Source organism: Rhinolophus sinicus, linkage group LG03 (assembly GCF_036562045.2).
Source record: "Rhinolophus sinicus isolate RSC01 linkage group LG03, ASM3656204v1, whole genome shotgun sequence".
NCBI lineage: Eukaryota > Metazoa > Chordata > Mammalia > Chiroptera > Rhinolophidae > Rhinolophus > Rhinolophus sinicus.
In genome coordinates, this window is record NC_133753.1 from 109,613,649 (window position 1) to 109,626,415 (window position 12,767).

The 12,767-nt window shown below is 52.2% G+C and overlaps 2 protein-coding genes across 4 annotated transcripts; one reads left to right on the forward strand and one right to left on the reverse strand.

The window, feature by feature from the left end:
* The first annotated feature begins 21 nt into the window (after positions 1-21).
* On the forward strand, positions 22-8,714 carry TAF6 (TATA-box binding protein associated factor 6). Of its 2 annotated transcripts, none has more exons than XM_019717635.2 (15): positions 22-269; positions 3,806-4,029; positions 4,132-4,218; positions 4,355-4,508; positions 4,723-4,779; positions 4,881-5,000; positions 5,229-5,374; positions 5,483-5,560; positions 5,671-5,772; positions 5,877-6,059; positions 6,335-6,409; positions 6,534-6,659; positions 7,261-7,434; positions 7,664-7,861; positions 8,152-8,714. In XM_019717635.2, the coding sequence occupies exons 2-15, from the start codon at positions 3,874-3,876 to the stop codon at positions 8,530-8,532; spliced, it is 2,037 nt and encodes a 678-aa protein (XP_019573194.1). In that variant the 5' UTR covers positions 22-269; positions 3,806-3,873; the 3' UTR covers positions 8,533-8,714. The 2 variants fall into 2 exon arrangements, with proteins under 2 accessions (XP_019573194.1, XP_019573193.1); XM_019717634.2 differs by having other exon boundaries at positions 260-375.
* AP4M1 (adaptor related protein complex 4 subunit mu 1) lies at positions 6,735-12,754 on the reverse strand. Of its 2 annotated transcripts, none has more exons than XM_074328517.1 (15): positions 12,544-12,754; positions 12,346-12,434; positions 11,864-11,970; positions 11,688-11,784; positions 11,444-11,554; positions 11,278-11,358; positions 10,998-11,060; positions 10,846-10,912; positions 10,682-10,735; positions 10,426-10,532; positions 10,235-10,329; positions 9,891-9,935; positions 9,601-9,651; positions 9,328-9,439; positions 6,735-9,012 (listed from the first exon to the last, which is right to left on the reverse strand). In XM_074328517.1, exons 1-15 carry the CDS (start codon positions 12,599-12,601, stop codon positions 8,911-8,913), a joined length of 1,239 nt encoding a protein of 412 aa, XP_074184618.1. In that variant the 5' UTR covers positions 12,602-12,754; the 3' UTR covers positions 6,735-8,910. The 2 variants fall into 2 exon arrangements, with proteins under 2 accessions (XP_074184618.1, XP_019573195.1); XM_019717636.2 differs by having other exon boundaries at positions 6,735-9,135.
* Between the last annotated feature and the right edge of the window lie 13 nt (positions 12,755-12,767).

The window sequence follows — 12,767 nt, forward strand, 5'->3', positions numbered from 1 at the left end:
CCCCACCTCAGTTTTGTGGCGCTTCGCGAAGGTCCTGGCCGCCCGATAGTGAAGGGATAAACAGAAGTAATTATAGCAGGGGGCTGTGCTCTTTACACGTAGACAGCGGAACAACGTTTTTTATATCGTTTCAGACTGTGAGCCTAGCGGACTTACTCCGATTAGGAGAAGGGGCAGTGACTTGCTCCCCATCTCTGCCAGGACCTGCTCCCGGGAGGGGGCGGGGCCAACATGGCGCCGAGCGCCGGGTGAGCGGCGCTTTGGCTGCGGTGAGAGTCTTTTCCTGAGCGGGGCGCTCGGCTTGCGGGGGTGGGTCTGAGTGGTACCTGAGAATAGACCCTATGACGGGCCTGTGTGGGGACCCGGAGGAAGACGGTTGGTTGTGTGTCCGTGCGCGTGGGTTCTGTGTATCTGCATTGGAGGGATGTTGGGGGATGAGGTGGGCTCTCTGCTGCTTCTTTCGCGCTGGACCCATTGCCTGGGGATCTTCGACCCACTTCCCTGCTGAGGGAACTACAAAGATCTAGCTCAAGTTAACCCTCCTCTGTGAAGCCTTCCTGCCGACTCCACTGACCTGAGGGGCTCCTTAGGCCGTCACGTGTTTTATGAGCCTTTACTGGCAGAGGGTACTGCAGGGTATTGAAGGATTAGTGGGAGTTCGCCAGGAAACTGGGACACGACCGCTTCTTGTATACCCGGCCCCAGGAACAGAGTGTGTGTTGAATAAATGTGTGCCCCGCAGATAAGACTTACAAAGTGGGAGAGGAGACCTGGGATGGTTTGAGAAGAACCAAATTCTCTTTCGCCTCTATCTTCTCACCCCTCCAGCACGCCACCACCTACACCCTGCAATCAGTCCTGAACACTTTTGACATTAGTCTTCCTAACGCCAGCTTCAAGCAAGCCCCTTTTCTTTTTACCGCAGAATAGATTTTAAAACTTGGGCCTGTCTCTCGTTTGTCTTAATAGTGGTACTGAGTATGTATTGAGCACATACATCTGTAAACCTCACAATTCATTCATTTATTCAACAAATATGCATTATCTAAGGTGTCTCAGGCAACAGTCTGTGGTCTTGGAATATATCAGTGGACATAACAAAGATCTATGTCCACACGGTGCAGAAGGGGATGTGTGTGGTGGTGATAAACAGTAAGAAATACAGTATATATTAGATGTTCAATGCTCCGGGGCAGGGGAAGAGCAGAGGGTGGGGGGGTGCAGTATTAAATAGGGTGGTAGGAATAGGCAGCTAAGCTGACATCTGGGGAAGAGCATTCCAGGCTGAAGGAATAGCAAAGCCCATAAATCAAGAGCATGCCTGTCAGTTTTGAACAGCAGGCAGGACAGTGGGGCTGGATCAAGGTGGAAGAAGGAAGGAAAGGAGATCAGGGATGTAATGGAGAGGACAGATCATGCAGTGCCTTGTAGACCATATGAGAATTTTGGATTTTACTCGATGACAAATGTGGACCCATTACAGGGTTTGAGCAGATAAATGACCCAATCTGATTTATAATTTGGCAGAATCACTCTGGCTGCTATATTGGGAATAGATGTAGGGAAGCAAGGGTGGAAGCAGGAAGAGCTTATCAGGAGGCTATTGAAGTTACCCAGATAATAGATGTTGGGGACCTGACCATGTAGTGGGAATGGAGGAATCAGTTTGGGTCACCTGGTGGACTTGATGTGAGGGCTCACATAGAGAGTGAGCTCCTGCATGGATGGTGGCACTACAAAGACGAGGAAAGCTGAGGCTGGAGGAGCGGGGAGGGGAGATCAGGAGTTCAGTTTTAGTGGAGATTTTAAGTAGACAGTTTGACATATAAGCCTGGAGCTAGGAAGAATGCTCTGTGCTGGGGATACATTTGGCCATCATCAGCCTATAAAGGATACTGAAAACAGAAGTTGAGGTCACCAGCGAGTAAGTATAGCTACAGAAGAAGACTAAGGATTGAGTCCATTCCAACATTAAGCAGATAAGAGGAAGAACCAGTAAAGGAAACCAAAAGGGAGTGGGGTAGAAGGAAAACCTGGAGAACGTGGTGCAGCAGCGGAGTAAAAAAAAGTGTTGTCAGAAGAGAGTAGTCAGCTATGCCATGTGCTGCTGAAAGAGTAAGGAAGATGAGAACAGAGAGTGGGCCTCAGATTTGGCAATGTGATGCATCAGTGACCTTAAGCGGTTTCAGGGACCCAGTGGGGTCAGAAACCTGATTGGAATAGGTCCAAGAGGAGAGAAATTAGAAACAGAGTTAAGACAACTCTTTTAGGAAGTTTTATTGCAAGAAGGAGCCAAAAATGGAGTATATAGCATGTAGAGAAAGTGGAATGAAGAAAGTATTTTTTTAATGTGTAATTTGGTGAAAAGACACATAAAACTTACTACCATCTTAACCACTTTTAAGTGTAATTTAGTGGCATTAAATACATTCACTTTGTTGTGCAACCATCACTATCCATCTCCAGAACTCTTTTCATGTGTAAAACTGAAAGTTTACCTATTAAACAATAACTTCCCGTCCTCCCTCCCTCCTTTTGACTCTGAGCTTGACTACTCTAAGACCCTCACACAAGTGGAATCATACCAGATTGGTCCTTTTGTGACTGGCTTATTTCACTCAGAATAATGTCCTCAGGGTTCATCCATGTTGTAGCAGGTGTCAGAATTTCCTTCCTTTTTAAGGCTGAATAAGATTCCGCTGTACATATACCACTGTTTTGTTTTTTTAAGATGGGAGAAATAACTGCATTTTGTAGGCTGATGGGAACGATCTGGTAGGTTAAGAAATTGATGTGCAGGGAGATGGGAGAAATGCTGGAGCAAAGCTTGAGTTGATGACTAGCATGAACGTTTTATACACTGTTTCCCCGAAAGTAAGACCTAGCCGGACAATCAGCTCTAATGCGTCTTTTGGAGCAAAAATTAATATAAGATCTGGTATTATATTAGACAAAACACAGTCTTATTTTACTATAAGTAAAATAAGGTCTTATATTAATTATTGCTCCAAAAGACGCATTAGAGCTGATTGTCTGGCTAGGTCTTATTTTCAGGGAACACGGTAGTAACAGGTGGGAAGGCAGAGTATGTCGGCACCACTGCTGCTGGGGGTGGACATGGTGCTGGGAGTCTGGTGGTCCCTTCTGATGGCTGAAAGTGAGGAAGGTAAAAAGGTGTCACATAGGACAGAGGAAGACTGAGTGCATAGAGGTATATGTGATTGTTTGGCAGCATTAAGGACCCACTTGAAGTTTATGACCATTAATTTAAAGCGGGAATTGGTCATGATGGTTTTATGTTTTTCACATCACATTGAATTGTACGGATATATAAGCTTAGAGTGGGAGAATTATATTTAACCAATATTGTGTTTGTGTCAAGCATGAATAATGATGCAAGAAGGGGCAAGAGAGATGAAGGTATGTGCTAAACAACCTTAGGAAAAAAGTGTTGTTCACATTTTACAGAGAAGAAACCCAAAGCCAGGACAATTTAAGTAATCTGCCCAAGTAACATAGCTAGGTAGTGCTAGGGCTGGGATTTAAATTGAGGGCCGAGATCATTCTGTACCTCACGTGCACAGTGCCTGCCAGAGCTCAATAAATTATGTTGAATTGGATTGGATTGCTAGCTCCTTCTGTTACATCCAGTGCTGACTCATGTGGAGACAGACAAGACACCCTGAGTTCCTTCCCTGGCATCCCCATTGCCCTTCATTTATTGTGACCTCTCCTGGCTAGATAGCCTCTCTTCTTTGGGTCTCACGTTTCTTTTCTCCCTTCTTTTCCCCCACCCCCCTGCCAGGGTCTCCATCTCTCCATCTCTTCACCCTGGGGGCATCATCCTTCGGGGGAGGGAGGAGGGGCTCCAGAATGGCTGAGGAAAAGAAGCTAAAGCTCAGCAATACGGTGCTGCCCTCGGAGTCAATGAAGGTGGTGGCCGAGTCAATGGGCATTGCCCAGATTCAGGAGGAAACCTGCCAGCTGCTGACGGATGAGGTCAGCTACCGCATCAAGGAGATTGCGCAGGTAATGTGGCCCCTCTACCCAGCCCTGCATTGTATTGAGGATGCTGCCCAGGCCCCCTTCTTCCTCAGGGTCTTGGGCTGACATCTGTTCTCCCACCCCCAGGATGCCTTGAAGTTCATGCACATGGGGAAGCGGCAGAAGCTCACCACCAGTGACATTGACTACGCACTGAAGCTTAAGAATGTTGAGGTGACTGAGACACCCAGGACAGAGATGAGGGGCAGGGTGGTGAGAGCAGTCCTCCCAGACGCTGCATGTGCCTTCAGCCATGCCTCCACGGGCTCCCTTCTCATCCCAGTGTCTGTCTCTCTCTCTCCTGATTTAGCCACTCTATGGCTTCCACGCTCAGGAGTTCATTCCTTTCCGGTTTGCCTCTGGTGGGGGCCGGGAGCTTTACTTTTACGAGGAGAAGGAGGTTGACCTGAGTGACATCATCAATACCCCTCTGCCCCGGGTGCCCCTGGACGTCTGCCTCAAAGGTTGGGGGAGAGGAGAGCAGGGTGGTGGGGAGAAGGAAAGGGGGGCACAATGCACATGGGTTTGAGGAAGCTCCCAAGGAAGAAACCCTCAGTGTGAGATCCCTGGTGAGTTGCAGGAAGTGGGCACAGGATTGAAAACACACATTCCTTAGTGTGGAGTGACTCCCTAGTGTCCATGTCCAGCAGTTCAACTTGACACCTTCCTTCCTTGCAGCTCATTGGTTGAGCATTGAAGGCTGCCAGCCCGCTATCCCAGAGAACCCACCCCCAGGTAACCTCCATTCCCAGAACCCACCTCTCTCTATTTCACTCTCCCCTCTTCCTTTACATCTACCACTCTCGACACTCCTGTTGTGACTGCTTTCCCACCAGCTCCCAAAGAGCAGCAGAAGGCTGAAGCCACAGAACCCCTGAAGTCAGCAAAGCCAGGCCAGGAGGAAGATGGACCCTTGAAAGGCAAAGGTCAAGGGGCTGCTCCAGCTGACGGCAAAGGTCAGCCCTGCTAGGCCAGGCCTCTCGGCTCTTGTCCCAAAGCCAGATGGTCATTTGTAAAGTGGGTGAGGTCAGGGTAAGGAGTGAGACCTCAGACCAGAGAGCCTCAGAAGGGAGCCTAATGGAAACTGGGTCTCTCTAAGTGGGGGAGTGGAGGATCAAGGTTTGTCTGGTATGAGGCCTCTTCTGGAGCTTTCTTTTTCAAATCCCTCTTCCCAATACACACAGGGAAAGAGAAGAAGGCACCACCCCTGCTGGAGGGAGGTCCTTTGCGACTAAAGCCTCGAAGTATCCATGAGTTGTCTGTGGAGCAGCAGCTGTACTATAAGGAAATCACCGAAGCCTGTGTGGGGTCATGTGAAGCCAAGAGAGCGGTGAGTCCCTACCTTCCTGCCTTTACCCCGAGACTCCTTCTCTTGGAGGCCCCACAAATTCCTTCCATGGTGTCTGTCCCCACTTCACTCATTCCCCTCCTCCCACAGGAAGCTCTTCAGAGCATTGCAACAGACCCGGGGCTGTATCAGATGCTGCCACGATTCAGCACCTTCATCTCAGAGGGGGTGAGAAGATTAAGGAAGGCCAGGACCTCGGATGAGGTTCCAGGGGTGAGGAGGTAGGAGGGATGCTCATCTGCAGGGTCTCCCTGCCCTGTCACTTCTCCCTCCCACAGGTCCGTGTGAACGTGGTGCAGAACAACCTGGCCCTGCTCATCTACCTGATGCGCATGGTGAAGGCACTGATGGACAACCCTACGCTGTATCTAGAAAAATATGTGAGTGGTCCTGCCCACCCGCCTCTCAGGCCAGGCTTCAGGGATCTGACTGCCATCAACAGGAAGCCATGTCAGAATTAGCTGACTCAGCACTTCTCCCTTAGGTGCATGAGTTGATTCCAGCTGTGATGACCTGCATCGTGAGCAGACAGCTGTGCCTGCGGCCAGATGTGGACAATCACTGGGCACTCCGGGACTTCGCTGCTCGCCTGGTAGCCCAGATCTGCAAGCATTTCAGCACAACCACGAACAACATCCAGTCCCGGATAACCAAGACCTTCACCAAGGTGAGCCAGGGGAACAAGGAGCGGAAGGAAGCCCTTTCACATCTCTACCCCGGGTTGTCACCACAACAGCTTCACCCAAACCAGTGGGAGATCAGGCGTGGCTGGGGGCAATGACTCTGAAAACAAGCAGCAGAGGCCGGGGGCGTGGGCCTGGGACTTGAGCCCAGTCCTAACGTCTTAGTGATCTACAAGGAAAGTGTTTATAAGAAATTTAGGTCCTTACCAATTAGCCTTTCAGGCCCCTTTATCTGGGTTTATTTTCCATCCCCTTACAGAGCTGGGTGGACGAGAAGACACCGTGGACCACACGCTACGGCTCCATCGCAGGCCTGGCCGAGCTGGGACATGATGTCAGACCCCAGGGGGATGCACTGGGGGAGGGAGGCATCACGAGGGCATAGTGGGTAATAGCCCTCGACACGGGAAGCCCTGTGGTGACCCCAGGCCCCTGGCTTCCCCTTTGCTTTCCCACAGGTGATTAAGACTCTGATTCTGCCCCGGCTGCAGCAGGAGGGGGAGCGGATCCGCAGTGTCCTGGATGGCCCTGTGCTGAGCAATATCGACCGCATCGGAGCTGACCACGTGCAGAGCCTTCTCCTGGTGACCAGAGCCCCCTGCCCTTCCTGCACTTCTTCCCACTAAACCCCCCCACACACACACCAACACACATACACATAGGTGCAATGTTTAGCAAGTATGTGCTATCTTTTATTCACTTATCCCATCTTTGCCTCCTTTATTCAGAGCACACCTTACAGTCCGATACTGTTTTGTAGGTGGAAAGACTGAGGCACAAAGGGGTTAAGTAAGAGATAAGAGGTTTTAACCTCAGCCTGTAACTTTTAGACACACTGCCCCCGAGGCTTCCGCATCACTATGGCCCTTTCTGTGCAAGGCAAACGCCCTATGGCCCAACTATTCCTTAGATATTACCAGGATGTTCAGCAGGTTCTCTGTTCACACCAGTTGGTGCCTGTGTTTTCTCATGAAAAAAAAAACAAAAAAACACCACAGCATTCCTTGCACACACTGCTATCCCAGCAATTTGACCTCCAAAAGAAACTTAGTGAAATAAGTTTGGTCTCCAAGAGGAACATACTGAAATGATGGGTAATATCCTTTTTCACCCCTCACCACAATTCGTCCCAGCCCTCCCTCTACCTGGTTTTTTTTTTTTTTTTTTTTTTTGCCTTCTCTGCAGAAACACTGTGCCCCTGTTCTGGCAAAGCTGCGCCCACCACCTGATAATCAGGATGCCTATCGGGGAGAATTTGGGTCCCTTGGACCCCTCCTCTGCTCCCATGTGGTCAAGGCCCGGGCCCAAGCTGCTCTGCAGGCTCAGCAGGTCAACAGGACTACTCTGACCATCACTCAGGTCAGTGACAGTGCAGGGCGGAGAAAGGGTGACCTAGTGGAGAGGAGTAAGGAGACATGAATACGGGGGTGGGTTGGGGTGGGGTGGGGTAGAGCCATGGTTCCCATCAGGGTGGGAATGAACTGTGTAAAACCCAGGGCCCTCTCAACCCCAGTGAGACTGACTGAGGAGCAAGAGCCCTTCTTTTTCTTAGATGTTGACATTTTCTTCTTGCCTCTTCTTCCTGCAGCCCCGGCCCACGCTGACCCTCTCACAGGCCCCTCAGCCTGGCCCTCGGACCCCTGGCTTGCTGAAGGTCCCTGGCTCCATCGCACTGCCTGTCCAGACGCTGGTGTCTGCACGAGCAGCTGCCCCACCTCAGCCTTCCCCTCCTCCAACTAAGTTTATTGTAATGTCATCATCCTCCAGCGCCTCATCCACTCAACAGGTACGTGGAGTGTGTGGGACCAGGGATGGTGGGGAGTATGTCACCCTGCTACCCTGAAGGACCTGGGGTTACCTCACAGCACCCCGTGGGCTCCAGAGTAGAGCCCAGTCACCTCTGGGCCCAAAGACAGGAACTAGAAGGAGCACTTCCTAGGGGTCTGCAAGGTTGTAGCTACTCCTGAGCAAGACTCAGAGTGGATTGTTGGGTTGGAGCAAGTGAAGATTCCCCCAGGCCTGGGGAATGGGGAGGGTGCGAGGCAATAGGCACTGCCTTTCCTTTCTTCCCCTTAGGTCCTGTCCCTCAGCACCTCAGCTCCTGGCTCAGGCTCTACCACTACCTCTCCCGTTACCACCACGGTCCCCAGCGTGCAGCCCATTGTCAAGCTGGTCTCCACCGCCACAGCTGCACCCCCCAGCACTGCCCCCTCTGGCCCCGGCAGTGTCCAGAAGTACATAGTGGTCTCTCTTCCCCCAACAGGGGAGGGCAAAGGGGGCCCCACCTCCCATCCTTCTCCAGTCCCTCCGCCATCCTCAGCCCCCTCCCCACTTGGGGGCAGTGCCCTCTGTGGGGGGAAACAGGAAGCTGGAGATAGCCCCCCTCCAGCTCCAGGGACTCCAAAGGCTAATGGCTCCCAACCCCCTGGATCTGGCTCCCCTCAGCCTGCACCTTGATGCTGTCAAACATCTGTCAACATTCTCTTCCTCAGATTCTCTCCCTGCCTACACACACACACACACACACACACACACACACACACACTAGGTGGAAAGAAGTAGCAACCTGCTTCCCCCACCTTAACTTTCTTTTTAGATATTGTACAGCCAGCTTTTCAGAATAAAAGATTGATTTATAAGTTCTGTTCCACGTCAGTCTTTCCTGTGACCAGTACTATGGGAGGGTCTAACCCGTTGAGCCCTCATGGTCTCTAGGACTTAGACTCTTCCAATCAGATCCATAGCCACACACCGGAAGGCTGGAATAGACAGTATCATCCTTCTCCTCAGCCACGGACCACCGCCTTTGCTGCCTATGTCCTCATTTGGGGAGCCTCAGATCCGAATGACATAGGCATCACTGTGGCTCAGGTGTCGTACCCACTTGTGGGGGTTGGCGTTGCTGCAGGGTCTGAAGGCCAGTCTGAGGAAGCGAACCTGGAGGCCAGAGCACGTGTGCCGGGGAAGTTCAAAGGAGAGGCTTGCCGGGCCCAGCCCCAGCGGAGGGGCTGAGGTGGAGTGCCCTTGACTGGGAGGCCCAGGCAGGCCTGGGACGTCCATCTGTGGGAGGCAGAGGCAGGGGGAGGGCTGCTGAAGGCACAGAGAGGGAGAGGAAGGTGGGCAGGGAAGTCAAGGGACCAGAAAGCTAACCACGCTGGCGGGAACAATGCAGCAACTGCATTAGCAGGGTTGGGTCAGGGGGCTGAAAATGGAGGTGGGAAAAGGGGGCTTTAGAAAATCAGTTGCTAATACCTGGAAAAGGCCTGAGAGCTGAGAGCCTCCTTGCACCCGAGGCAGGTCCCAGCGAAGGGCTCCATCCCCCAGCTCTGCCTTCTGTTCTGGGCTGCTCAGCTCCTGAGATAGGCTGGAATTTGGAGACAAAAGGTGCTGGGCTCAGCCCCTACCTGCCTTGGGGGCAGGCTAGTTCCACCCCACAGTGCACACTTTCCTCCCCAATGCCACCGTGTTGTCCAAGGAACTTAGTAAAGCCACCCAAGCAAACCCCCACATTAAACACACACTAACCTGAGCACCCCTCGAGGTAGGGGAAGGTGCAGCCTGACGTTGAGAGCCTGGCTGCACAGTGAAAGGAACAGTCAGCCCCAGGAAAGTAGTGACTTGTCCCACACTTCATTAATGTCACAGCTGGAATGTAGTACAAGGGCCACCCCATCCCCTTCCCAAACTCTCGAGCCTCAAACTAAACTGGATTCCGAGGCTGGTGGCTGCATCTAAAGGTGGAAGTAATAGGTATCTGGGCCCTGTCTCCTACCCCCCATAGCTGAACTAGTCTTGGCTATTACCCCCACTCGTACCTCTTTGGGGGCAGATCACATCGCAACTTCAGATAAACCTGGAGCCTAGGTGAGAGTACAAATACTGTTACTTGGGCCATATCCTACTGGCATCTCACCATCCTCCACCCAAGGCCCCCATGTATGGCTGTGTTGGTTGTGCCCCGGGAAGGAGAGAGAAAGGCTGAAATCTACCCAACTCCACTAGTCACTAGAGTTCATGGGGCTGAGTCCACTGGGGAGGGTACCTTTTTCTAACTTGTATTCTATACCACTACCACCACCACCCCTCCACAATAAGACTTGGGAACATATATATTGGCTTGAGTTCTACAGGAGTTCTAGAACAGAGGAAATGGTCTCACCTGCCAGAACCTCGGTCCCACTGCACAGAGGGAAAGAGCCGGAACGGGAGTGGGGAGGGGAGGTCATCTGAGAGTTGGTACCGCATCACAGTCAGCTGAGACCAGGGAGGAACAGAGCCAGGTTGGTCCCCTTACACCTGAGCTACCTCCCTACCCGAGTAGTTGGAACATATAAGCCAGCCCATCCTGACCTCGCCCTGAGGTGGTTGCAAGTGGAGGATTCGGTGAGACTCAAACTCATCAAGGTGCACCGAGCTGTGAAACGAGACCTCATCCACCCGAATTCCCGGCCCATAACCTGGAAAGACAGAAAGACTCCTCTCCTAACCCATATTCTGGGAGAGAAGAGCAGGGGTGGCATGGGGTGGGTATCTGTTTCTAACTTCTCTCCACAAAACCTCTGGCAGTGACCTATACCTAGGAGAGAAAGACCCACTTTCTCCTCACCTCTCAGTTCTGACTTGCCCACACAAAATTCTTCTGTCAAGCCAATGCGCATCTCTGTCAGAAGAAAGGACATCAGATCAGAAAAGGCCACCAAATACCACCACACATATCATCAAGGAGGCTGTCCCAAACCCAACCCTTGGCCCAACCTGCAAACTTCTCACCAGAGCCACTGGGAAGAAAGCTCTTGAGTCGGATCTCTCCCTGCACGTCCACCTTCAGCAGCGAGCCCTGAGAGTGGCCAGAGATTAATGCCCAGAGGCAACCTCCCCAATAGTTTCCCAGACACATCTGACCTCAGCTCCAGGGAACTTACATTAGATGCTATCAGCACAGATAGTCTCTCGACCACATCCAAAAACACTTCATTCTTTTGGCTCTGAAGAAGAGAGGAGATTTGGGTGGTTGGAGGCTGAACCACCTGTGTTCTAAAGTGGACAGGGCAGTGGAGGCTAGGGCCCTGGGGTGGGAACGCAAGGTAAGAGAAGGGGTTGGATAATCCACATCTGAGGGAGGTGGAAAGATACACTGGGAACTTAGACTCTGGGGTCCCAGAAAAAAATCAGAGGGTCTGAACCCGTTCATCCCTCTCTCACCTGGTCAGAGCGGCTGGACAGGACGGGGCGGCTGGCTGCACTGCTGGGGGCCACTTTGCTCTGTTGTGTCTCAGCCCCAAACTGGAAAGCACCCAAAGCAATCAGTCCTCAGGTCTGACACTCCCTGCCAACCCTTCCCCCTCCTGGTCCTCTTTCCTCCACTGACCAAGCCAACACTGCTGAGGTCAAAGAGGCTGAAGGGCTTGCTGACCACAGCCTCGGTCTGGATGAAGTTCCTCAGCATCTCTGTGGATGTGGTCTGTACGTAGCCATAGTCCTAGGAGCAGAGGAAGAACAGTCTTTGCGTGGCTAGCCGAGGAAAGGGGTGAAAAGGAGTGACCTTAGCCTTCCAACCGAGGAACAGATCTTCAGGGAACAGGGACAATGAGGAAAAAATCCTTGGACCTTACCAGCACTTCATCCAGGAGTTCATAGACAAGCGCCACATTGCGGGAGATGGTCCCCTCACCCAGGGAGCCACAGTAGTCGCCCAGGAGAGTGGCTAACCTGAGGGAAAGGAATGGAGTGTGCATCTTCTCCTCCTCTCAGACCCCCAAGCCCAGCTGCCCAGCCCTGCCCTCCTCACCGAGAGAGCAGCTCTAGGAGACTGAAGGGAGAAATGTTTTCTGAAGTCGTGGCCACCAAATAAAGGCCGCTGTGTCTGATGTGAATAAAATGACGGTCATCGTGGTGCTGAGGCAAAGTCGGGGTGGGGTGGGGGGAAAGCGTCAGGAAAACAAAGCTGTGCTTAAGGACCCATGAGACTTGGGCTGGTATCCTGATTCCCCTACTTCCTAGCAGTGCGACCTAGGGTGAACTATAAATCTCCCTAGGGCCCCGCTTCCCAAGAGTAAGTGAAGTTAATAATAGTTCCTACCCCAGAGATGCTGAGCATTAAGACATGTGAGGAGCTGTGCCTGCTATATAGTTAGCGCTCAGTAAATTCGTTAATATTATTTGGAGGAATGTATCCCCCAAGGGGAAGCTCTCAAGGAAGCCGTTAGGAGGAAGGAGGTGCCCCCCTACTCGAGCTTGCCTAGAGTAGCACTCCCACCCCCGTGTGGTTACCATGACAACAGGGGACTCGTCTCCGGGCAGTCCCGTCAGCTTCCGGTAGAAGAGCTCAGCCACATCCCGGCCGCCACTGTCCCCACGGACTGACGGGTTGAAGGACAGCTAAGGAGCTGGCGACACGGACTGGCTCTGGGGCACTACTCCCATCCAGCCCACCCTCCCTCCCCCCACGGACCTGTGGGTCAAGGATACAGTCCTTGTAGATGAGCGGGTCCCCCTTGGAGGACAGAATGAAGAACTGGGAAATCATTGCCGTTCTGGAGAGTAGACAAGGAGACAGCGAAAGTTGGGCCTGCCCCTCCCTGCTATCCGGGAACAAAAGGACGCTCGTGGACTGGCCCTTTAAGAGCGAGTCTCCTCCAACGCGGGAAACCCGGTGCCCACCCCGCCTTACCCAATCTGTCGCTTCAGACGGC